This window comes from Macrobrachium nipponense, chromosome 35 (genome assembly GCF_015104395.2).
Source record: "Macrobrachium nipponense isolate FS-2020 chromosome 35, ASM1510439v2, whole genome shotgun sequence".
Lineage (NCBI taxonomy): Eukaryota > Metazoa > Arthropoda > Malacostraca > Decapoda > Palaemonidae > Macrobrachium > Macrobrachium nipponense.
This window is the reverse complement of record NC_061096.1, coordinates 59,221,466-59,247,587: the sequence shown is the minus strand read 5'-3', so window position 1 is coordinate 59,247,587 and position 26,122 is coordinate 59,221,466. Positions and strand designations below refer to the sequence as shown.

The window sequence follows — 26,122 nt, the reverse complement described above, 5'->3', positions numbered from 1 at the left end:
TTATCTGGTCCAGGTCTTCATCCTTGTCCTTTCTCTATGATTTTGTTCTCATCTCATCACATCCCCAAACTATAGATCTTTGAGATCTAAGCTAATTTTCTAAACTCTGGACTTAAGGAAGCAACGAAACCTCTCCTTTGCATCTATATTGTCCTTTGTCAAGTGCACCGTTATGTTCCCAGGTCTTTGCCTCTCTAGAGTTGTTTCTTAGGAGGCTAAAATGCTGATCTCTGGGTCAGATTATTATTTTACTTTGTGTCACTCCTGCAAGCTGTTGCTGCTCCCCCACCTGTTAATTGAAGTATTATGCTCCCAAGGATGTTAAGACCTGCCCCTTGCAAGGGGGTTTATTAGTTTTTGGAGAGACAGGCAACTTACCCTGAGAATGGCTTTGAGTGGGGGGAATTGCTCTAAACTTGCTGAAGCAGGAGCCATGGAGTTGGTCTCTGTGGACGAATATATGGTTTGTTCTTTTTGTACACCTTAATATTGTAAACAAAAACAAGATTTTTTATATGTGGTATTAAATCCTGTACTCAATTCACATAAAAGGAAGAACCTACAAATTTTCCTTGGCTTGGCAGGATGCCAGCATAGCTACCACTTTAGTGCATTGGGGCCATATAAGTGAAAAGGTATGTACATGGCATCACCACATTCTTTGGTATACTTCTTCACACATATTATTACATTATTAACAGCTGGAATGGGACAAAAGGCCAAGGGAACAGTGGTACTACTGGCAGGGGCCACATACAAAGTTTAAAATAAAATGTGTACATCTTGTTTTTGGATTTGTTTTATATTTTTTTAGGTCTGATATTTTAGAATTTTATATGAATCTGAAACCACTTTAACTGATTTCATACAATCCTTTATGGTAGGGTGAGAGATAAGTTGATGTTTTCTAGGTAGTATTGTAGTATGGTGTACAATACATAAATCATAAAGCTAAGTCTTTTATTCTGTTGTAGGTCACAGCATGTTGCTGCCTTTTTCTTGCTGGAAAAGTTGAAGAGACCCCAAAGAAGTGCCGTGACATCATGAAAATGGCAAAGGCTAACATGGATGAAGTAACTTGGGCAGAGTTTGGCAGTGATCCAAGGGAGGAGGTGAGTTGTATTGACTGTAATATTCATTTAAATTTTGATTCATGAAGCAAATGTGGATTCCTATGAAAGGATAGGGATTACAACCAAATTAACACATAAGTTGCTGTGTTGTTGATGAATTCTTGTTCTATGCAGAAAACTTACACTGCTCTTGCTGCTTCTTATGCCTAAAGAAAATTGGCTCATTAGTGGCACTTCAAACCCCCTACACATTTTAGGCCACTCAGGTCATAACATACTCTAACATGCATGCTCTCTCTCTTCCTGGATGCTGAGGTCCTTTCTTTCCAGTACATTCTAGATGTCATCCATCCATTTCTTTCTAGGCCTTCCTTCATTCCCTCCTCACATTATTTCCAAATTGTATACTCTTCAACCTATTTCTGCATAACCTAATTGTTTTCAAAGCACTCTGAAACACCACAGATACTACACGAATGATTAGTCTCTACAGCTTTCACCTTTCTTTCAGTATTTATTGTACCTATATTTGGAATTACAGTGGACCTCCCGTATTCGCGTTCTCCAGATTTGTGGACTCACACATTCGCGGATTTCTCTGGGGAACATTTCCCCGCATTATTCGCGGAAAATTCGCGCATTCGCGGTATTTTTCTATGATAAATATCCACAAATTCCTGGTTTTTTTTGATGAATTTCATCATAAAATGCACTTTTTGTGATAAAACTATTAAAAAAACCAAGTATGAAAATTATTAGTGGGTTTTCCTTGAGTTTTAACTAACAAAATAGGCTGTTTTTAGCATTTTTATAGGGGTTCCAAACATTTGCGGGTTCTAACTATTCGTGGGGGGGTCTGGTACGCATCCCCCGCGAATACGGGGGGACCACTGTACAATCATAATTTGTTGAACAAAAATGTGGTGCAAAGTGGAGGTAAATTATGTTCTGTAATGATGATTTGAGAAAATGGCCCTGAAGTGGGCAGTGTGTATGATATTCTGAAGATTTTCACAATTCATTTGCAATGCTGTTAAGCGGTACTATTTGAGACAAACACTCCATTACTGATTCATATCTCTTGACTTACAGAATTATCTTTTGTTATATACTATTGTTTCATTTCATTTTTAAGGTCATGACCTTGGAAAGAATATTGCTGCAAACAATCAAGTTTGATTTCATAGTTGAACACCCGTATTCATACCTTCTCAAGTATGCTAAAGGTCTAAAAGGTAAGATCCATGATTTTTTTCTAATTTCTGTTAATTTATCAAAATAGTTTTGGTACTTTCTCCTATTTGAATTTGGGAAACAGAGGAGGTTTTAAACTTAAGTTGTTTATATAGTGGTAAATTGATTGGTTGTTCTGTCATGAAAGCAGTTATTTTACACGTGACTTACCAAGCACTTATAATTATGTAGTTGTAAGCTTTCCTAAGCATGGCAGTCAAAATTCTAATTTGTGGTGGCACTGGCATCGCCTGTGTAGGTGATCAGGACCTGCCCAAGTTTCGTTTTTCTGCCAGCTCCTGGGTAACAACAGTAGTTTTTGGCAGTCATCTCATCATTTTTGGGTGGAGTTTTTTCCCATACTTTGGTGATGTATTCTCTTTGTGGAATCTTACGTACTGTTAAAGTTAGCTACTAAATCTCCCCGTGGATTAGGCGAGTCAGCATTCAAACAAAAAATTGAATGGCTGCCCAGATGACTGTCTAGTTTACCTGTTCTCCATCAGGTGTGTTTCGAATGTTTTAGCTCTTGTCAGAACTCTCCTTGCTGCCATTGCGGTTAGGCAGTTGTTGGTATTCTATGAAATTTGGCTGTTTTACACCTATTTATGGTATTGGAATTTCATTTTCCTAGGATATCTTCCACCGGAAGCAAAACCAATTACATCAGACTATGTAAGAATGATTTTGGTGTAACCACAATTTTGAAATTGGAAGTTGATCAACATTGGTTTGTACTTGCAAGGGTATAGAGTGTGATCTTGGAACTACTTGATGTGAAGAATTAGTGAATTGTTCTGAGATATTTATGTCTGAATATGTCAGATATAGGAATGACGGGGAAACTAATAAATTGCGAAAGCAATTAGTTAGGTCAGGAATTAAACCTGTCAGTTCTATCCTACTTATTGTCCCTTCATCTGCCACTACCCCTACTCAGACTAGGCAATTTGGTAGTGCTAGTATTGACTTCCTCTGTAGCTCCACCTTCTGCTCCCCATTCGGTTCAGGAAAAGCGCAACGGGAAGTTAGAACATTACATTAAATGTAGTTTTAGTTCTAATACAATTTGAACCGATTTCGTGACGGGAACATTCCGAATCCCTCCATAGCGTGCGCTCTTTTTCGCGTTCCCTGTTAGAAGTAAGGTGTTGGTGCCCTTGTCTGTACGTAGCCCGAGAATAGGACTGCTTTGCGACAGTTGGTAATGTCCGCTGACAGGGAACCGGGTCGGTTCTCGGGACGATGGGGTTCTGTGCCCTCCAATACCTACTTCGCCCCTTTCATGGTCTGAATCTCGTTTAAGCGTTCGCCGAAGGACCGTTAAAGCGATCGCCTAAGGACCGTTAAAGCATTCGCATATAACCATTTCGTTAAGCATTAATCCTTGCTCCATGGGCGCATTCTGCCTTCTTCAATATCTAGTTTGAGGTGTTAGTATACATAGGATTAATAAAATATAATATAGGTATAGACAGTTTTATTGAGACAATTATATATCTAGCAAGTTTTGCACATTTAGATATGTCAACTCAGTTGACTGTTTATCTCTCTCATGGTTTGGTTATTCTAAATTCTCGTCTGCTAGCATATTCATCTTTCTTCATAATGCTTTTGTTCGTTCTTTGCCTGCTTTCTCTTCGGCAATTGGCAAATCTCTTACTACTGCCTCAATTAATGTTTCTCTTTCAAGTCTACACTGTCTGTAGTATCTAAAGTTCTCTCCAAGTTAGCTTCAGACCTTTCTAACAAAGTTTTGTATAGGAATGCTTTCAAGTATGTACGTTCGCTTTTGGAGATGAGGCGGGAGAGTCGTTGTAACTCCTCTCCCACTGCTTTCCAATCTTTCCTATGTTCTGGCACCTTGTTTTCTTTCCCTCAGTCGACTCGTGCGGACTTGGCCGAGTCCTGAGTCTCTTAAAACTGTCTTCCTCTCATCGAGTTGTAGTGTGATACAGCACTCAGCTCCTGTCACCTCTTATCGACAAGTGTCGCTTTCTGTCACCAATAGTTGCGGAGAAAGAGCAATCATTTAAGCTCATTTGTTTACCTCCTGTCGGCAGCTGTCTCCTCCTGTCGCCCACTGGCGGAAGAAGAGTTTGAAATGGAGTTGGAGGAACTTGTTCGGGCTGGTCTGCGTTTGTTGCAACATTACGCTTTGCTGTATCCTCATTTTGATGAGGAAAGAGGCCACATAGAGATATGTCTTAATTGTCTTAGTGCATTTTGGCACCCTCTAAATGTTCGAGAAGAGAACCAGGGCTCTCTCCTATTAGAGAGCCTTTCGTAACTTTTCTCATCCTTGGACGCACAAATATCCCTTTGGGTCTCCCTTGACTTGTTGTCTTGTGTCTCTTAAAGTCCTGGAGAGCTGTAGACCGCCTCTTGCTGCACAAACGCTTATTGGTCCTTTAACCGTCTTTAGTAGGAGGTTCACTTTCTTTCTCTTTCCTGTGGGGAAATGAACTCGAGACTGACAGACATGCTGATGGAGTTTAAGTTAGCTTGTTGAGTTGTTACCTTTTACTTAGCTATGTTGTCTTGTCTCTGCGACTGCTTAGAGAGGTGTAGGCTCCAACCCAGCAAGTTTGTGAAGCCAGCTGTAGGGTTTATCACCAGCAGGAGTTTTGAGCAAGGAAGACAAGTAACTCATTTCTGATGCTGCAGGGTAATGTCCTCATGCTTACACTCACTTGGTTTGGAAGAAGTGAGAACATTTTTGCTTCCTGTCTGATTATGCAGCTCGTTTTAAAGCGATAAGGAATTATCTATTGGTGGTCTTGTTTTGTACCTTTTGAGGATAAGTGCAGACTCAGGTTCTGGGATATAGACAGTTGCAGCCTCCTAACATGCATGGAGACTTGGGACCAGTACCTTACATGGTAGAGATGGTGAAGGGGAGTTGTGATTCTTTTTTGGTTGTCCTCCACTGGCTTATAGCTTCCTTTGTCTTCAGCAGAAATCTCTCATAAGTCTCTTTTTAGTATGAGATTGTATATAGAGGGAATGATGGTCCAAGGGTAATTCTTTGGGACGAGCTCCATAAGTAATTGGAGATATTCTTGGACCTTTGGAGACTGAATAACAGGAAGTGTCTGCCCACATACTTTTTGGTTTTCTAGTATGATTTTAGTGCCTTTCCAAAGAATGGTCAGACTTGTGGTACACATGCAGAATGTATTCCACTTACCAATATATCCACAGTCATGCAAGTTCCTTCAAGATGTTTCACAAGAAGGTATTGCTGTTCTGTGCACTTTGTTTGGGTTAGAGTGCAGCCCTCTATAAATTTTGTCAGGGACTTGTTGCCCATTGGTGGATGGTGTTGACTTTAGGAGGAAGACACTTTTACTGAATCAGTGATTCAAGTTGGCCAACTCTGTCAACAGTATTCCAAAGGCCAAGGACCTGTTCCTTCTTCTGGCCCAATTTCTATGCATTATATTTTTTAAATTTTCTATATCCACATTCTTATCTAGTGATATGGGGATGATACTTAATTATGCTTGCTTGTCGGTAAAAGATGAATAGGCACATGCTGCTTGAAGAATTTTAGACCTGAAGGAAACTTCCTAATTGGTAAGGGCTTTTCCTTATTAGGAAACATGGCCTAATTGGGATTTTTTCAGATTATCATGCTCAATTGATGTACAGTTTCAGCGTAAGAATTACGACTTACAATAACGTTCATTAAATTTGTAAGTAATCCAGAACCATCTTTGGCTCCGGACTGCAGGAGGGACTCTGTAACCAAGAATTGTCCATTTTGTTCTAAACCTAAGTCCAGGTTTAGGTCTTTTCCCTCTGTCATACAACACAGAGGTTAACTAGTGTCATTACTCTTTCATGCAACCTGGTAAAACTTTTTAGATGTCAGGGTAGTGGAAAGACATCAGGATGCTTAGCAGGTTTATTCCTGGTCAGAAACAAAGTCTTTGTGGGAAGTTTGCTGCTTTGAGTAAAATGAAACAATATATTGGTTTGATCATTCATTCTGTGGAAGGACAGTGTTTTGGCAATTGGGGATTCAGGAAGAACAAACTGCCTACAAGGGCTACACCCGTAAGTTCAGCGCTTGGTTTGGGATTTAAGGAGCACTCATTTAAACTTACTAGCATGTAGATGAACAGGGACATCCGAATGATTACTACTTCTTTGATGGCCCTCAGGCTTGAGCAGTGGATGTTTCCTTAAATTTGGCCTAATTCAGACTCATAGGCCTGCCCCTCGTATCTACTCTGAATACTACTGAACAATTTCAAGTTCAAGAATTGCTTAGTGTCTTATGTAGAGCCCTTGTATTCTCAGGGCAAATGATTTTCAGAATTTCCAATGCTCTTGGTAGATGTCTCATTCTTCCGTTAAGAGGAAATCAACTCTACTACACAATTCCATACACTTCCATTAACTCAGGCATCTCCTTAACTGCTTGGAGATGTTAGAATGTCCCCTCCCAATAATAAGATTTTCAAGTTATCGTAGGATCTGTCCTTAATTAAAACTGCCATGGCCAGGGGTCAGAAGCAATGGTCTGTGTATTGCTGAGGATGCCATTCTAGAGGAATTTTCAGCACCTGGAACCTTGTAGACAACAATGTTTTTTGTTTGGAGATAATAAGACTTTTCACTGTCTACTTCCAAAGTTATCGTTCCATATGTACTTTCCTGTGTATTGCATCAAGTACTTTAAGATCTTGCCGAGGACCAGCACTATAAGGTGTTGAGACTGAAGCCCCTTCATCTCTATATCAGTCTGTCTCTGGAGTTTAGATGTGGGTCTAAACTTTATCTGAATTTACTGTGAAACCTTTTATTTATCACTAGCAGCAGTTAATAAGTAAATTTATTGTCAGCACCCTTCTTTAAGCTGGTGTAAAGGGAATGCTATTTTGGCTTTCCGCCTTAGAGCTGAGGGTGATGTTAAGGCTATCCTTCACAGTGCCCTGAAAGAATTCCAATGTAGCCCCTTAGTGGGGAAGAAGAGGAAACTTCTCTATCTTGGTGGGGTATTTAGGATTTAATTAGGTGGGTTAAACCTAGAACATTTTTATCATCCTTTTAGAAACCTTGAACATCTTTGTCAAAGGTTAACTTTGAGGCAAAGTTAACCTACGGTTTTGTGGTTTTAGGAAACATAGATGTCGTTGTCAAAGGTTAAACCTGGAAGAGGCAAAAATTAACCTTTTGTTTTGTGGTTTTGGAAAGTTTAGCTGTCTTTGTCAATGGTTAAGCTTGAAGGCAAAGTTAAGTTTTTGTTTTGTGGTTTTAGAAAACCTAGATGCCTTTGCCAATGGTTAAGCTTGAAGGCTAAGTTAACTTTTGTTTTGTGGTTTTAGAAAACCTAGAATGTATTTGTGAAGGTTAAGCCTGGAAGAGGCAAAGTTAACCTTTTGTGTTGTGATTTTTAGAAACTTATAACATCTTTGTCATGTAACATGAGGTCCTTTTGTGACGTATTGAATAGGCTAGTGCATGAGAACTAGCTCCTTATCTTCTATCTTTATTGAAGGTAAACATTCATAATGTGAGCAGCAGTTGTAACTTCATTTAGTGTTAAGTCAGTTGTCGCTCCAGAATAGGATTGATGTGGCACAGTAGAAGTACAATATGACAATTTGTCGAAAATTGCATTTTTCCTAACTATACAAACCTGAGGTCCTTTAACAATAGGAAGTAGCTAGCGGCAGCTGGAACGGTCGTAAGCTTCGAACAAGGGGAGAACGGTAGTTAACTGCTTGTCCGACAGTCGCGCGCCGCGCGACTGGGAGGTAAACAAATCACTTTTGCTTTTGGCCCATGCAAAATACGCAGAGTGAGGGGTGGCATGAGGAGGGACTATATGTAAAGGACCTCAGGTTTGTATAGTTAGGAAAAATGCAATTTTCGACAAATTGTCATTTGTTCCGATACGTAATACAAACCATCGGTCCTTTAACAATAGGAAGACTCACTTCTTGGTGGGAGGAATCTGAGTCTTTTGATGAACAGACTGTGTTCGTCCATCCTGGAATGCCTCCCCCCTGGTCGTAAGAGCGAGGTAGGGATCCAAGCCTCTGTCCGATTGATCGGGGTGTGCACCGCAGGATCAATGGTCAGACCTCTGGGCCGAGTACTAAGAGAGAGGCAAGCGTATCTCTTCGTACCAGCAAGCAAGAACTTGTTCCTGTTTGCAAGAGGCAACATAAAGTATGGGTTGTCTCAAGCTGGCATCCACTTCCTCCCCCTTGTTGGAGGAATGGGTGGATATACGTCCTATCCCTAGTGAAAAGGGATAGGATGGGGCTCTGTTGAGTAGCTCACTGCAATCTTGGTCCTTATCCAGCAGGGTGACGACCGTGTCCCTCTAACCACAGGTAGAGGGGAAGAAAAAGATGGGAAGAGGAGCCAGTCACACTCTCATTCACTCATCCATTCTTATGGTCACACCAGGACTCGATGCTGTTCAGCCTGCGAGGGTCTGGGTTCGCAAACAACGTGTTGAGCAGCCACCACGGGTCCCAAGGAAAAAGATCCAAGGACCTGTGGGCAATATCCCGAAGGTAGAAGGAAGTGCATGTGGTCTGGTTGACCAGACCCCTGCCTTCAGTACCTGCGCCACGGAGAAGTTCTTGCGGACAAGGCAGCATCTCCTTCGCATCGAAGGCGGTGAAGTCCATTAGGGAGGGGATTGTGAACGACTCGAACCAATCGTCAGGGACCGAAGGGTTCTGAGTCTTCGCTACGAAGTTCGGTACGAAATCGAGCGTCACGGATCCCCATCGCCTGGATGCTTGACTTCGCAGGAGAAGTCATGCAGTTCCTCAGAGGAAAAGAAGGAAATAGTCGCATGACCTATCCCTCTTCTCTACTTCGGTGATGTCCAGTACCCTTACTGGTCTGTCCGTTTGCCACGAAGTCTCTCGCATCCTCCTATCCCCATGCAGCGAAGTTCTCGGTAGTGGATAGGACACCGACACTCCATGGTGGGTGTCAATGGTATGGGTACTGTGACAAGCTATTAAAACGAAGTAATGATTGCTCTGTAACAACCGAACTAAGTCAACAGCGTAGTTCGTAACTGACTCGGCCGCTCTGACAGCTGCCGAACTGACTGCGTTCTGGTTATGGAGGCAAAGTTTGTCAAAGCATCCGAGTAAGTCACGTGACCTTCGCCTTTAAAGGGTTTATGCCGAGAGACCAAACAAATAATGTATTTGTTTGTCACCAATGCCGGACAGCGAGGTGATGATTCTCTTAAGGCATGTGCCCAACAGGCGAAAGTCAATTGCCTTCTAGAGACCGAGGTCCCTGAAGGTAAAACATCTCATGGTTGTTGAATCTCAGCTAAGGAGAAACAACACTATGTACCGTTGAAGACGAAGGTAGATATTGAATGCAACCTACGTCTTCACAGATGAATCGAGAGAAGGAATCTCAAGATTCATAACCTGTGCTTACAAATGACTGAAAACACTAACCGCTATTTCATTGCTGTCCGGTGAGAAGTCGTAGTTGCAATGAAAGCGGGGCGTTCTTCAGTAATGAAAACACAGGGGAAAGCCGCCTGAAGAACTGCATCTCATGGGCTGAACATTTGGAAGTAGAGCTGTCAGGTCGGAGAGTAGGCGGTGTCTTCTGACACATCTCGTAATTCGGTTGAACAATGAACAATTGTACACCTACGAATAAGAGATATTTTGAAGACAAACTGAGATGTCTGCAAAATCATTCGCATTATCGCAGTGCGATGCAGCGGGAGACTTGTACAGACTTCTGTTACCGTGCGGTAAACAGAAAGATGAAAGAGTCCAAGAGATATCCCTGTTGAAAATTCTCGCAATGTCGAATGGCGATGGAATCTAGCGTCACAGCAGTAGATGGTCCTTCATTATTGCGAGAATCCCCATTAATCAGAGACCTAAGTCCATGATTGTTGGGCAGAGATACGGTTCGGTAGTCAATCAAACCAGGGGAGAGAGAGACATAACTGACCGTGCATCTCGGAGGCCCAGCTGATACTGAGCTGCTGTCAGGCAGTTCAATACGCAGTAGTTGAGCCTGAGCTCTCGCCGACTCGTCATCCTGAGTTGCCATGTAATCCATTATTCCATGAAGGAATGCGTTCGGCTAGAACTACCGAGCATAAAAGATATGCTCGAGCAATTATATTTAGGCGAAACGAATTTCGGTAAATATAAAGTTGAAGTTGGTGTTGTCGTGACAAAACCATAAGTATATAAAATTGAAACTGAAAACTCCTGGGAGGTTGCAGGCAACCCCGAGTTGCAGTTCAATTAGAATACTTCTCTTCTAGGTCGCAATCCGTAGATAAACTAGGATATGCGCCTACCCCCTCTGACAATTCAACTGCTTAGTAGAATCATGTCGCGAGGTTAATATACGTAGTATATTTGTAGGATTCTGAACAACGATCTCCATCCTAAATTCTTTCCTTCAAGAAAACAAAATAAGGATTGGAGATCGACCACCTTCGATCTCTATCAAAGAGTGAAGGAGAAGTCTTCCTCGAAGGAAAGCTTCAATGGTGAACAGAATACTAAGACGATAGTTCAAGCCAAACTGGATACTCTCTATTCCAGGTTGGTCGCCTACTGTAAGATAGTTCTTTCAGCAGCAGTCTTCTTCCCAATGCTAGAAATTCCAGGAATTCGAGCATAGGCGAGGTTCCCGATTATCATGTAACATCGGGATTCTCGTCTCGCTCACTTTAGGACCGTGGTCTCCGCCTAAGTGTTTGGAGATCGTAAAAAACTCGAACACTCTGAATGCGCTAGAAATTCCTCAGAATTCTAAGCAGTCTGCGAAACCCCCACCGAATTCGTCAAACGATATCGGCTGATGGTACTCTCGATTCCCGTAGAAATCGAGAATGGGGCAGGATCCCTCCTCAACGACCGGGGCTTACGTCAGGTAGGACCCGAAGGTCCCCCCGGTAGCGCAGTCCCGAACGTGGGATCTTACAGAGAAATCTCTGTAGGATCCCTCCCCTTTCCCTCGTAGCCGTAAGGAGAGAGGGAATGGGGGAGGAATTGGATACTCGCTCGCCTTCCCAGTGGAACTAGCAGTTGGAGAAGAATAGGAGCAGCCATCGCCTTGCGGCGATGGTCTCTCAGAGTCTGGGAAAACGTATCGTCAGGAGAAAACGTTTTCCCGCGGAGGGTTACGAACTCTCACTGTAGGTAAGGGTCTGCCGCCACTGTGAACGTCGTCTGGGTGGGGCTGATCGACACCTGCCAGGGGGAGAGCCGATACCGTCCTCCGACTCATTCCAAGGTCCTCGGTCGAGGTCGAAACCTCTCAGGAGGACCGAAGGAGTATTTAAATACGGTGTCCGAAGACACGTAGAAACGCCGCTGTCGCAGTAGTAGAGGAGGTGGAAGTAGCTTGATCGACCGGCCAGAACTGAGCGAGCCTTCTCCGGAGACGAGAGACTCTGGTTCGAGACAGAATCGGCAAGCTCCGATCGCGGCAGACCCACCGTCGGTTTGGGTTCCCTCTCCGGGGCCCCAAAACGACTCGAGCAGAGACGTGGGCTCTGCTGGTGGGAGCGGCAATCCTTCCGCAAGGTCATTATGCTGACGAATCAGCTTAATGACTTCTGCAATTTCCTCTGTATCTCGGGAGTACCGCGTCTTGCGGAGTAGGACCGCTCCAGTCCTTCCAACAAGAACAGATCCGAGATACTCCTCCTTCCGAAGGAGGAATAGCGGCAGACCCCTGACGGTCGCCTCTAGCTACTTGCACGTATGTCCTGGTCGGTCCTAGAACCGTGCCTGGTCCATACGGCGTCATAGCGGGATCGCGAGCGGCGCACCTCTCGCGATCACTCATAGGTACTTCGCTCCTCCCGGTGTAGCCCGAGGAGGTTGAAGGTACAGGAGAGGCAAACCTGACGCCCCCCCCTAGCTCGCTGGCAGGACCAGCGTGCTTGGAGGGCTGCTGCTGATCGTCAACCCGCGTGGCGATCGAGCAGCAGGCCTAGCCTTGCCGCTCGCCTGGGGCGAGAGGCTCGGCTGAGAACGTCGACGCTGATCTCTAGCGTCAGGCGAGCTGTTGCTGGTTACCATCTTCGCCCGGTCCCGATGGGAGCGGCGTCAGGTGACCTGCTAGGTTCGCTGTCGCGGTGAGACCGGCGAGCGTCCTCTCGGCGCGTCGAGCCGCTGGTACCAGCCGTGGCTGGTACCGACGGCCGTGGGGACCCCTTCCTCGCCTCAACTCGTGGCTGGTCAGCGACCGTCACGTCAACCCGGAGCAGCCAGCTGGTCGCTGCGAGAGCGTCCACTGGCCTGACGAGAGTCGTCTGCACGACTCTCGCCAGTCTTCTGCTCCGCGCTTCGGTCTTGACGGCGAGCGAGCTCGGGCGTCAAGACTTTGGCTGGACGTTCTCGCCCCTCCCCGCGGGAGACCGTCCGACTCGTACTTCTCGCTAACGAGAAGCCGAGGCGGATCCTGGTTTAGCGGCAGAAACCGCTAGAACCAGGCGAGGAAGTGCCAGCCGAAGCTGGTACTCTCTGGTCCCCGTCTTCTTCTCCTTGGTAGAAGAAAAGACGGGCCCTGTTCCCGAGGGAGCAGGAGGACCAGCAGAAGAGCTCCCCGAATCGCCGGAGCGAGACGGGCCCTTAGAAGGTCCCGAAGGAGCCTTCTTAGGGGGGAAAACCCGGGTTACCAGCTGGTCGCTGCAATGAGCGGCCGCTGGCCTGGCAAGAGTTCACCTGAGCGTCTCTCACCAGCCTTCTGCTCCGTGCCGCGTCTTGGCGCCGAGCGAACTCTGGCGCCGAAACTTGGCTGCACGGTCTCCCGAGGGAGAACGTACACTCGGGATCTCTCGCGAACGAGAGACCGAGCCGGAACCTGGCGTAGCGGCATCGCCGCTAGCACCAGGCGAGGAAGTACCAGAGCTAACCGATACTCCTCTGGTCCCCGTCTATCTCTTCCTTACGGAAGGGGAGGCGGGCCCCGCTCCCGAAGGAGCAGAGGACCAGCAGAAGGACCCCCCGTCCCACCGAGGTGGGACGGGCCCACCCTTAGAAGTTCCCGAAGGAGACTCTTAGGGGGGAAGGCAGGCCTTCTTCTTCTTCGGCTTATGGGTCCTAGAAGTCGAAGGGAAGAGGCAGCAGCAGACGATGAAGACGAAGATGACAGCTTCCTCTTCTCCTCTTCCTCGTCAGCTCACGCAGGACAGTCGTCAGGTCCTCCATCCAGGCCGGAGCCGGGGCTATTGCCGAAGCAACACGGCCCGACTGCACCTGTCCGGAAGGACCTGGGACTGGGGAAGACACACCGTGGGCAGGACCAGCATGGACAGGCACAGGAACCAGGAGCGACAGGAACAGCAACCAGCTCAGGAGCGGCAGGAACGCGGGCAGCGGTAGACCCAGAAGGGACAGCCAGCCAACAGCAGGGAATAAATCACATCAGCGGCAGGTACGGCAGGGCCCAGCGATCGCCTCGTAGAATCATCGGCAGCCAGCGGAACCTGGGTCCTGGCGCCCGGTCCCCGGGGCGAGCTGCTGGAACAGCGGAAGTCTGGGGCAGGCAACACGAAGAAAACAGGCGGCGGCGGCAACCCCACCTCGGTACGGCTGCGGCCCTAGTAGCGGCAGACGGCGTCATCGACACAGCATGGGGAGTGTAGACCAGGAGGGGGGGAGCAGCATAAGCGGCCGTGGTAGTAGGGAGACCGCCCCAGACCTCGCTAGACGCTGCAGCAGCCCGTGGATGCTAGGCACGCCCTGCCTCCGCGGTGGTCCATACCTGTCCAAGGTCGTCTCCCACGGATGTAGCACCTGCGGTAACATAGATAGATTAGTAAGAGTGGTTCCCTCACGCACGGGGGGAAGACATGCCCCACCCCGAACGCAAGGAAGACCCCAAATACAAAATACAACGAAGAAGCTGAGCGGGGGGCAGGAAGGAAGACGAAGAAATCGGATACCAAGGGAGTCGCGGGAGAGCTTTCCGACGACTTCCTGGCAGACCTTCGCTTCCCCTACCCCCGCACAGCAGTGAAAAGTAATATGAAAATGAAACAGAATACTGCCCTTGCGATTCACTTCATAGAACTTAAAGGGGAAAAGATCAATTCCCGGGTAAGAACGGAAACTTGATCCAATAATATGATGTTATCATAAAAAATATATATGAAAATGAAAACAGAAATACGCACTTGCGATTTCATTTTCACATAAAAAAAACGTAAGGATCAATTCCCGGGTAAGAACGAAAATTGATCCAAATTAAATTTCATGCAAATAAATAAATGAAAATGAAAAGAATATTGCAATTGCGAATCCACTTTCATTGCATTCTATTATACAAAATTAAAAGGCTCGTCCGAGCGCAAACACACTCTCGGTAACGAACGCACAGGGCAAACATATAATGAAAAGAGTACACGTACTTACATTTTTCATTACACACTTTTGCCCAAAATACATGACTCGGCGCGAGCGCGCCCCGCCCTCGGCACCGGGCATAATTCAAGGGTTCAATTCATGAAACAAGAGAGGAAATCGCCGCATCTACGGCGATAACTCCATGTTGGTTCATAATTAAGTAATGAAATGAAACAGTGTACTTACAGTTTCATTTTCAAGTCAAACAAACCATTAGTAGAAAACAGAATATAAACAAAGCATACGACGATGAAGCGGGCAGAGAGCGATGACGAACACGTCCTTCACACCCGCGGCCGAAAGCAAAAGTGATTTGTTTACCTCGCGGACAAGCAGTTAACTACCGTTCTCCCCTTGTTCGAAGCTTACGACCGTTCCAGCTGCCGCTAGCTACTTCCTATTGTTAAAGGACCGATGGTTTGTATTACGTATCGGAACAAATGGTTTTTCCCCGCTCACTACCTTAAGTATACAGAATTGTGTTTGAAAACAGTAAAGCCCTTAATCCACTACTAGTAGTGGGTAGTCTTTTCCTGAACCAGAAAAAAAGAGCAATTCTTTAGGCTCTCTCATTTAAATCCCAGGTTTTAATATTTTGGGGAGCGTGAAGGTACAAGTTTTGTATAGGAGCATACCTTTATATCGTAAAGGTATTTATTTTAAGTGACTGTCGTTTTATATGGACCCAGGCTCTGGGGTCCCTCATACCGCTTGCATTTCATTCTGGCTGAATCGAAGCGGTTTTCTCCGCAAGGCTGCTCTTTGCTGCATGTGTATGAGATCCTTGCTCCATGAATGGAATCCAACTTCTGGTGGTAATAAAATCCAGCAAGGATTCCAGATCAGGTGAGAATGTTTTAGGTTTCATGCAAGAAACCTTTAGCTCGAATGGCTGAGCGGATTTTTGTCTAGCTGCACTACCCACCATCCTCTTCTTAATTTGGGAATCAGTCAGCTAACTTTGACAGTAGGTAAGATTCATCTCAAATAATATAAATTTTCATAATAGCTAAAACATTTGAAACACACTTGGTGGAGAACAGGTAAACTAGACAGTCATCCGGGCAGCCATTTGATTTTTTGTTTGAATGCCGACTCACATAATCGGCAGGGAGATATAGCTAACTTAAACAGTAGGTAAGTATCCAAATAATAAATTTTATTATGAAAATTTATATCATGTCAGATTCCAGTGCTTCTAGTATATGATATTGTTCTAAGAGTTGTAGGACCAGACTTACCAAATTTTCTTATGACTCCCATACTAAGTGTGTTAAGTGTAGGGCCGGGCCCAGACTAGTTCATTAGAGTAGACATGTCTAGAAAGTAAGGATTGGGAAGATGGTAAATGGAAGACCTTAAAAGTGCATTTAGATAAGGTTAACAGGGATAGGATAGTGAAATCAGCACATAGAACTGACGGTACAGCTTCTTTAGTAATTCCTGAAGTAGCTGAAGAGGTTACCGTTTCTTCCTTTCCTCCTGTAATGTCTCCAATCCTTACACCTACTCCTTTTTTTTGCGCTCGATGGTTGTAGCCGAATGCATTCCAACATGGAATGCACTACCAGGCAACTCGGTATAAGGATTCAAGCAAGGGTCAGAATACTCCCTCCCCTGAAATTCTGTTTGTCATAGTATTAATTACAAAATCGAATCTGTCTGCCTGGCCATCACATACTTAGGTCTCTGGTTGGCTCGGAATTCTCGCACAATGCCCATGACTTGTGCTTCACATTTGCTGTTGCAAGAATTTTCAGACAGAGATGTATCTCATTAGACTCATTATCATCTTTCTGTTTACCCCCCATGGTATAACAGAAATCTGTAGTCATCTGTTTCGTCGCACCTGCTCCATCGGCCACTGCGATGACACAGAATGATTTTCTTCAGACAATATGAGTTTTGTCTGCTAATATACATTTTCTCATTCGTAAGGTGTTCAATTATTCTTTGTTCACGCCGAATTGAAAATAAATAACAGAAGATTTCGCCTGTTCCCTGCCTGACTAGCTCTGCGTCCAGAGTAGATATAAAAGTTCCTCACTGATCCAACCTACAAGAAGTGGTACTTCAGGCTGTACAATCCCTGCGTTTTCATCATTGAAAGACTCTCAGCCTGCATTGCAAGGACTGACTTGCTTGCTGAGCAACACTGAAATAGTGGATTAACTTTTTCAGTCTTCAGTCCTTTGTTAAACACCAAGGATTAGAATCATTTTCACTGGTTGGTGTTATTGACGGGACTTTTTCTATGATCAGAATCGTGAGAGTTCACTTCTCTCTGATTCAACTGTGAAGACATAGGTCCACATTCACCTTAGTCATTCACTGAGTAGAATTGTTTCTCCTTAGTTGAGATTCAACTACTGATGAGAAACTTCTGTCTTGCCATTAACAAATGGCAGAAAATATAAACGCTTCTTGATTATCTCGTCTTCGTTTTCCTTAGAAAGCATCCTCTCCTTTCCGTGAACTTCAGCAGCATTCTTGGGACCCATGGCTAATAACGTAAGTAATTAAGTTCACACACAACATGATAAAGTACATAACTTACAGTACAACGAAAGCAAAGTCACTAACACAAATTTACGTTAACAAACGAAATATATGTAAACGAACAAATTCCAGTGTTTACGATAACGCTGCCGCAAAAAATGGTCAAGGAACGTCTTTACATAGAAGCATAATGTGACAGATGCTGACCAATAGGAGAGCAGGGTCTTACAGTGGTGACTACCATCAGGAACCAATGGGAGAGTAGGAGGATGGTGGCGAATCTACTCAGTTGGTGGGGCGCGAGTTTTAAAATTGTTCTCGGCGGTCCATGAAAATCTCGGACTTTACCCTTTCGCAACCTGAATTATTTTCGTATACAGAAGCAAAAAAATCTTCGTCTTGGCTTTTGTAACTTGGATTTTTTGCAAGTAGGGACTTTCGTATGTCGAGGTTCCACTGTACTCCTCTCCAGCAAGGGGAGTGAGGAGTGGTGACAAACCCTTTACTTTTGGCCAATATGGTTTTTGCTTGAACAGATATACATAGTTCTCTTTGTCTTCCATGTATGCAATGAATCTGGATATGTTCATTATATTCACTCCCAATGAAATGAATTTTAGATATCTATATATATATATATATAATATCTCACAGGCTTAGACCTTCTTCTTTAGAATTCTCATTTCTAGGAAGAGTGGTCAGGTGTGCCGAACCTCTAGTCGGTTCAGGATTCTCGTACCTTTCTCCAATTATTAGTCTATCCTATTGTAAGACCGGAGGTTTATTACACTTATGAACAAATGACAAATTTTTAATCAATTTGTATTTTCCGTAGCTAACAAACCTGAGGTCTTCATAGTGACTGCTCACCTCTGGCTACCCCTCTGGTAATCCTGGGTTGGAGGAAGGACCAAATGCGTCACGGGGTTCATGCGTGGTCAGCCCCCACCTTGTCTATGCTTTAGATGCCAGATTACATAGATTCCTAGCATATACAATTTCTTATTGTTTTTAACCAGTTTCCAGCTGGCACCAGAAGCCAGAAGGTTTGTCCTTTTGTTAAGACCTCAGGTTTGTTAGCTATGAAAAATAGAAATTGATTAAAAATTTGGGAATTTTTTTTAATTTACATTCTCTCCTGTTTCGATATGTTTACGGTGTGTGTAAAAAGTGTAAGATTGCCAGTGATGTGTAGATAATTGTTGATAACTTTAAATTTCAGGTAATTATGTGCCTTTATATAAATGAAGGAAAAACTGTGCCTCCAACTACAATATTTCAATGAATAATAATTTATTATGGAAATGTATTACTTAAAGTGTATGACACCATCAATGGTTACAGTAAGGATTAAAATACATTGTAATACATTGTGGTGACCTGCAGATGTAATATTCATGTATGCATGCAAAAAACAATCTCCTTGAACTGTTTGTCTTTGCAGGTGATAAGAAAAAGTTGCCTAATATGGTGCAGATGGCTTGGACTTTCGTTAATGATAGGTGAGTTGTAACTTTGTTTTTTTGGACACTTATATTGTTTTATATCCATTCATGTTTAAATTCTCATGTTTTGGCTGTATGGAGTTGAATTGATTGGCTGTTCTAAACTCCCATTCTTGCGACAAGACTGTCATCCTTTTTAGTTTTCTGAAAAGAAAATTGTTGTGCCTTCTTTGTCTGTCCGTCCGCACTTTTTCTCTCTGCCTTCAGATCATAAAAACTACTGAGGCTATAGGGTTGCAAATTGGTATTTGATTATCCCCCCTCCAATCATCAGAAATACCAAATTGCAGCCCTCTAGCCTCCACAGTTTTTATTTTCTTTAAGGTTAAAGTTAAAATCAAGCGTTTGGCAACGATATAGGTCAGGCCACCACCAGGTCATGGTTAAAGTTTCATGGGCCGCGGCCACAGCTCATACAGCATTATTCCAAGACCCGTGACAAATAAATCTATTTTCAGTGGCCGTGATTATATGATGTGCAGAAAACTTTCTTACGTCTTAAATTTTCATCTTTCCATTATAATCCAAGGCAGTGCAGTTACAATAAAGTTTTTAAAAGGTGCAATAATTGCATAAATTGGTTGATCAATATATAGGCAGTCCCCGGTTATTGGGTGTTCCGTTCCCAGGGGTGTGCCAATAAGCGAAAACCTCCATTAACCGAAACTCTGGGATTTATAGAGCCACCGGTTATCGGCGCCATAGGCACCCTTATGATGCCATAAAGGTGTCTTATGGCACCAATAACCAGAACTCGGCTCGTTGTGGCGTCATAAATCGCCGATTTTATGGCGCTCGACAACCCCCATAAAACCAGATCGCTGATAACCAGGGACTGCTTGTAGTACACTCGTTTGAACTTGATGCACTGTACTGAGTCTTCCCTATTGCATTCTTTCTATTGCTTTAAATAGTAAAAAGTAATTCTTTGGTTTTTTTAAAGGCAGGTAATTAGATAAGTTGTGTGAAAGGTCAGGTTGGGGCTGCTTATCAGGTGGGTATTTTTGATTGTCCTAAAATTATGGATTTGGGCTTAATTTTTTGTGCTGATATAGTCTCAGTATTTGATAGTCATTATTTGATATTCCAAGGTTGTGTTACCTGCAGTCTAAGTTTTTGTACTATTGTGAATCACTTTTTGGTATGGTTTGTTTTATTATTATAAAGGATTAGTTTATTTAGACCTCTGAGCCTACTAAAGGCTCTTTTCATGCTGGTGTTGGTGTGGTTTGGTAATAGGTGTGGCATTTTTAAGTTTATCACATGGACTTTTTTTGTATTATTAATGGTTCTTATTACTTAGGCTATAACTTACAGAACCAAGATGAAGAAAAAGACTGGTGAAACTAGACATATGTGGGGCACACAAAGGCATTTATAGATAAAGGATCTGAATGAAATAGCTTACATAGCATTGCAAAAACAGTTTATATCATCTTTGTTAACCCTTAAATGCCGAAGCGGTATCTTAAAAATTGTCTCCCCTATGCCGGGGGCGTTTGCGAGTGAGCGCCGAAGCTGAAAAAATGTTTTTTTTCAAAAAATCACAGCACGCTTAGTTTTCAAGATTAAGAGTTCATTTTTGGCTCCTTTTTTTTTCATTGCCTGAAGTTTAGTATGCAACCATCAGAAATGAAAAAAATTTTATCATATATAAATATTGGGGTATATGACAGTGCGAAAAAAAATTTCATATATAATTGTATACAAATCGCGCTGTGAGCTAAACGATTAAAGCTAAAGAGTTATTTTTTTTCATTGTATTGTACTGTAAATTGCGATCATTTTGGTATATAACACATTGTAAAACGATCAAGGCAATACAGAGTAAATATTATCACAAAATGATGCATGAATTCGTAATGCGCGGACGTAAAAAAAAAAAAGCAGTTTTCAAAAATTCACCATAAATCGAAATATTGTGCTAGAGACTTCCCGTTTGTTGCAAAATGAAGGTAATTGATTGAATATTACTAAACTGTAAGTGTTGTAGCTTACAATTGCAGTTTTTTACCATTTCTGTCGAGTTAAATTTGACCGAAGGACAAATTTTTTCTATTTACCGTTATTTTATTGAAAATATTTAAAAACTGATAAAAGCTACAACCATGGGTTGTTTATTGTTGTATTTTACATGAAATTGCGCACATTTTCGTATATAAAACTTTATGTAACGGCTAATTTTAAATGGTGCAAACTTTGCGACAATTGGACAAAAAAATTTATGATTTTTACGGAAGAGTTACCGCGGGGATGTAAGGAAAAAGTTTATTTCATAAATTCACCATAAATCGAAATATTGTGTTAGAGACTTCCAATTTGTTGAAAAATAAAGGTAAATGATTGAATATTACTGGAATGTAATAGTTTTAGCTTACAATTGCGTTTTTTGACCATTTCGGTCGAGTCAAAGTTGACCGAAGGTTGAAATTTTGGCACTTATCGTTATTTATATGAAAATATTTCAAAACTGATAAAAGCTATAACCATGGGTTGTTTTTTTGTTGTATTCTACATGAAATTGTGCACATTTTCATATATAATATATAATACTCCATGTAATGGCTAATATAAAATGGTACAAAAATTATGTCAAAGTGACTTAAATAATTTCTGAGATGTGTCGCTGATGCTTTTTAGTGCGAGAGGAAAGAAATTTGCACTTGCGCACTGGGTAACGATTTGTAAAACAAAACAACGCCTTGATCTGTGAGCTTCCAGCATCCCCCAAGGCGCATGATTCAAAAGTTTTTGCCTAATAGGCCTATAACTATTTTTCCGCGAATTTAAAAAAAAAAATTTTATATCGATGTACCATACATCCAATCGGCACCCAACAGACAATTTATATCAACGTTTAATACGTCCAATCGGCGTTAAATGGTTAAGCATACCATCTCTGATGATATGCTTTAGGTTCTGGACACTTATACGAGTGAGATTGAATTGTGGTAATAAGGACTGAGTGTGCTTGACTGTGTTAACGATCTGTTGTGAGTTTGAAATTTCAAGTTGTAACAGTTGTAGTGTTCTCTAAAACAGCCTTTGTTCTTTCTTACTGAGATGAGAGAATTTCTATGGTACATGTGTATGTTTATTAGTATTTTTGAATAATAATATTAGTAATATAACTAATTTCAAAATTCATATGTGATTGTATTTTAAAGAAGTACAATAATCTATCCATTTCACTCTTTTTAAATAAGGATAACCCCCTCTCTCTCTCTCTCTCTCTCTCTCTCTCTCTCTCTCGCCTCTCTTCTCTCTCTCTCATCATCTCTCTCTCTGTTATTTGCTGTAGGTATATATTTTTAATGGTAAAATGTTTAAGATGACTTTGAAATGATATTAATAATATAACCTCAAAGATTAATGCAGTAATAGGTTAGTAATTTTAGGTATATTTGAAGTAGGATGTTATTAAAGGTATACATTTAGTATCTGAACTTTCAAGATAGGCAGTTATAAGCATTTTTAGTGGTGGTTTTAACTATTCACGGGTTTTAACTATTCACGGGGGTGTCTGGTACACATCCCCCACGAATAATGGGGAACACTGTATCTTCGAAAGTTTGTAAGTAGAGTGTCTAACAATATATGCTGGAAAGCACTTAAAACATATTTTGATGGACCAAAATATGTTAACCCTTAGTGGACGGGGTAAACTATCAGTGTGGAGCACCCCAGACCTGGTAAACTTTGAGGTCGGCAAAATAAAAAAAAAATTTCATCAGTGGAAAGAGGAAGATATACAAATGCACATGGTGTAAGAAAAAAATTCTAAAAAAATTCCCTTACCTTCCATGAGAAGTTGAAAAGGACTATTGGCGACTCGTTGTAGGGCCGCTTTTACAAGGCAATCGCAAATTTTACAAAGTTATACATGATTTTTCTAATAAATTATTTTTTTATATTTTGTAAAATTATATTTACATATCACACAATATCAAAACATAAGAAATAAAATCACTAACAAATTCTGAGCATATTTGTTGTAAAATATTTATGTAAATTTACTGAGAAGGAAGATGCAACCCCTTGGTATATTTATGAGCAAATTTACAAAAACACATGTGGACAGAGAAGGCAGTACATCCTCCCTTGAAGTCAAGATCAAAACTAAGCCCTGAGCTGCCCAGTGACCCCAGTCTCTCATACTATACAGTCTAAAAGTTACCATTAGTGAATTAATGGGCTATAGAAGTAGTGGCACCTCTTTCCTGCCTGATTCCCTTCAAATCGAAGGCACGTAATATTGCTTCTCCCCAGGATCAATCCATCCATCACCCACAACCTGTTATTACTACTCCTGAGAGCCTATCCATCCAGAAAGGGTTAAACTATTATTATGACTATCACTATGATTATTATTATTATTATTCTATATATATATATATATATTATTTTTTTTTGTCGATTACAGTCACCCTATTTGACCGGTTGGTTTTATAGTTTGGGGTTCTGGGTTTCATCCTACCTCCCTAGGGGTCCATTACTTTTCTTACTATGTGTGCTGTTTCCTGGAGCACACATTTCTGCTTAAGTCCTGGAGCTACTTCAGCATCTAATTTTTCCAGGTTCCTTTTCAGGGATCTTGGGATCGTGCCTAGTGTCCTTATGGTTATGGGTGCATTTTCCAGTGGCATATCCCATATCCTTCTTATTTCTATTTTCAGGTTGATACTTAACCCCTTAAACGCCGATTGGACGTATTAAACGTCGAGTCCAAAATTTTTCCAGTATGCCGAATGGGAGTACCATACGTCGACTCAAAAAAGTTTTTTTTTAAATTCGGGGAAAAAATACTAGGTCTACCAGCCAAAAACTTTTGTAATCACGCGCCTTGGGGGATGCTGGGAGTTCACGGATTAAGGCGTTGTTTTGTTTACAATCGTTACGCAGGCGCGCAAGCGCGAATTCTTTCTTTATCGCACTAAAAAGTATCAGGTGAACACATCTCAAAAATTATTTCGTCACTTTGACATAATTTTTGCACCGTTTTAAATTATCCGTTACATGAAGTATTATATATGTGCGCAATTTCATTTAGAATACATACAACAAAAATACTCATGATTGTAGCTTTTATCAGTTTTGAAATATTTCCATATAAATAACGATAAGTGCCAAAATTTCAACCTTCGGTCAACTTTGATTCTACCGAAATGGTCGAAAAACGCAATTGTAAGCTAAAACGCTGATATTGTAGTAATATTCAACTATTTACCTTAATTTTGCAACAAATTGGAAGTCTCTAGCACAATATTTCGATTTAAGGTGAATTTATGAAAAAAACTTTTTCCTTACGTCCGCGCGGTAACTCTTCCGAAAAAAATCATACATGCGATAGTGGTAATGTTTGCACCATTTTAAAATTAGCTGTTACATAAAGTTTTATATATGGAAATGTGCGCAATTTCATGCACAATACAACTAAATACAACCCATGGTTGTAGCTTTTATCAGTTTTGAAATATTTCATATAAAAAAATGATATAAGTGACAAATTTTCAACCTTCGGTCAATTTTGACTCTACCGAAATGGTCGAAAAACGCAATTGTAAGCTAAAACTCTTATATTTTAGTAATATTCAATCATTTACCTTCAATTTGTAACAAATTGGAAGTCTCTAGCCCAATATTTCGATTTATGGTGAATTTATGAAAAAAATAACATTTTCCTTACGTCGGCGCGGTAACTCTTCCGAAAAAATCATACGTGCGATTGTGGTAATGTTTGCACCATTTTAAATTAGCCGTTACATAAAGTTTTTATTATATGAAAATGTGCGAAACATTTCATGTAGAATACAACAAAAAATAATTGAATGGTTGTTAGCTTTCTCATTTTCGAAATATTTGCATATAAATCACGATAAATAGAAAAAAAACCATGTTCGGTCAAATTTGACTCTACCGAAATGGTCGAAAAACGCAATTGTAAGCTAAATCTCTTATATTTTAGTAATATTCAATCATTTACCTTCATTTTGCAACAAATTGGAAGTCTCTAGCACAATATTTCGATTTATGGTGAATTTATGAAAAAAACTTTCCTTCCCTCCGCGCGCGGATTCTCCGCCATAAATCTCCGAATTGCGTACATCGCATTCTCGGAAAATTTGCTCCGTTGCATATTAGGCATTTCATAGAGTTTTATATATGAAAATGTGCGCAATTTCATGTAGAATAAAAGGAAACATTTCAAGGTTGTGTAGCTTTTTCTAATTCCAAAAAAATTAAATTGCATATAAAAAAAAATTTATAAAAAAATTTCGACATTTGGTCAACTTTTAACTCGTCCGAAATGGTCGAAAACTGCAATTGTAAGCTAAAACTGTTACAGTATCGTAATATTCCATCATTTAACTTCATCTTGAAACAAATTTGAAGTCTCTATAACAATATTTAGATTTATGGTGAATTTAAAAAAAAAAAAACCAAAAAAAAAAAATAATTTTTTTTTTTAACGTCCGCGCGTTACGAATTCATGCATCATATTGTGATAATATTTTCTCTGTGTTGCTTTTGTCGTTTTACAATGTGTTATATACCAAAAAGATCGCAATTTAGTTTACATTACAAAAAAAAAAAGTAACTTGTTACCTTTAACCGTTTTGCGCACAGCGCGATTTGAATACAATTACATATGAAATTTTGTTTTTGCGCTATCATATATCGCATTATTTATATATGATAATGATAATTTTTATCATTTCTGATGGTTGCATACTAAACTTCAGGCAATGACAAAAAAAGGAGCCAAAAATGAACTCTTAATCTTCAAACTAAGCGCGCTGTGATTTTTTGAAAAAATTATTTTTTCGCTTCCGCGCTCACTCCAAACCGGCCCCAGCATTCGGGAGAGGTTTTGATTTTTACCGCTTTGGCGTTTAAGGGTTGCTAGCACTAGTAATAGTAAGTAAAACATGATTCTTACCAATTTGTAAAGGCATGCCGAATTGTTTAAAACATGATTATTTATGGTCAGATTCACGGTATTACTACAGTTTGAATGGATTTTCTTCTTTGTGGTGTTGAACATGTTTTCTTATGTAAAAACACATGACTAATACAGTATAAATAATTTAAAGTATTTATATTCCAGCATGTGCACAACATTGTGTCTACAATGGGAGCCTGAGATTATTGCCATTGCATTGATGTATTTAGCTGGGAAACTGAGTAAATTTGAAGTCTCAGACTGGGTTGGAAGAACAGCTAAACAAGAAAAATGGTGGGACATGTATTGTTTTCTGGAATCACCATTGAACTTCTTGAAGGTAAGGGAAAATTTCGCTAGTATGGCACACTACTCTCTTAGCATACAATTAGGAAATTTCTCTAGTATGGCACACTACTCTCTTAGTATACAATTAGGTTGCTCTCGTAATGGTGTCACCATTAATCCTTATTT

At 41.5% G+C, this 26,122-nt stretch overlaps 1 protein-coding gene across 2 annotated transcripts in view; it reads left to right on the top strand.

Moving 5' to 3' along the window:
* The first annotated feature begins 953 nt into the window (after positions 1-953).
* LOC135208821 (cyclin-K-like) overlaps positions 954-26,122 on the top strand; it is a 59,252-nt gene continuing 34,083 nt past the window's right edge. The window contains exons 1-3 of one of the 2 annotated variants that reach the window (XM_064241383.1): positions 979-1,112; positions 2,209-2,308; positions 18,645-18,702. In XM_064241383.1, coding sequence (XP_064097453.1) covers positions 1,044-1,112; positions 2,209-2,308; positions 18,645-18,702 — 227 coding nt within the window. In that variant the 5' untranslated portion in view covers positions 979-1,043. Of the gene's footprint in view, positions 1,113-2,208; positions 2,309-18,644; positions 18,703-26,122 lie in introns of both variants that reach the window. The other variant, XM_064241382.1, reaches the window with a different exon arrangement.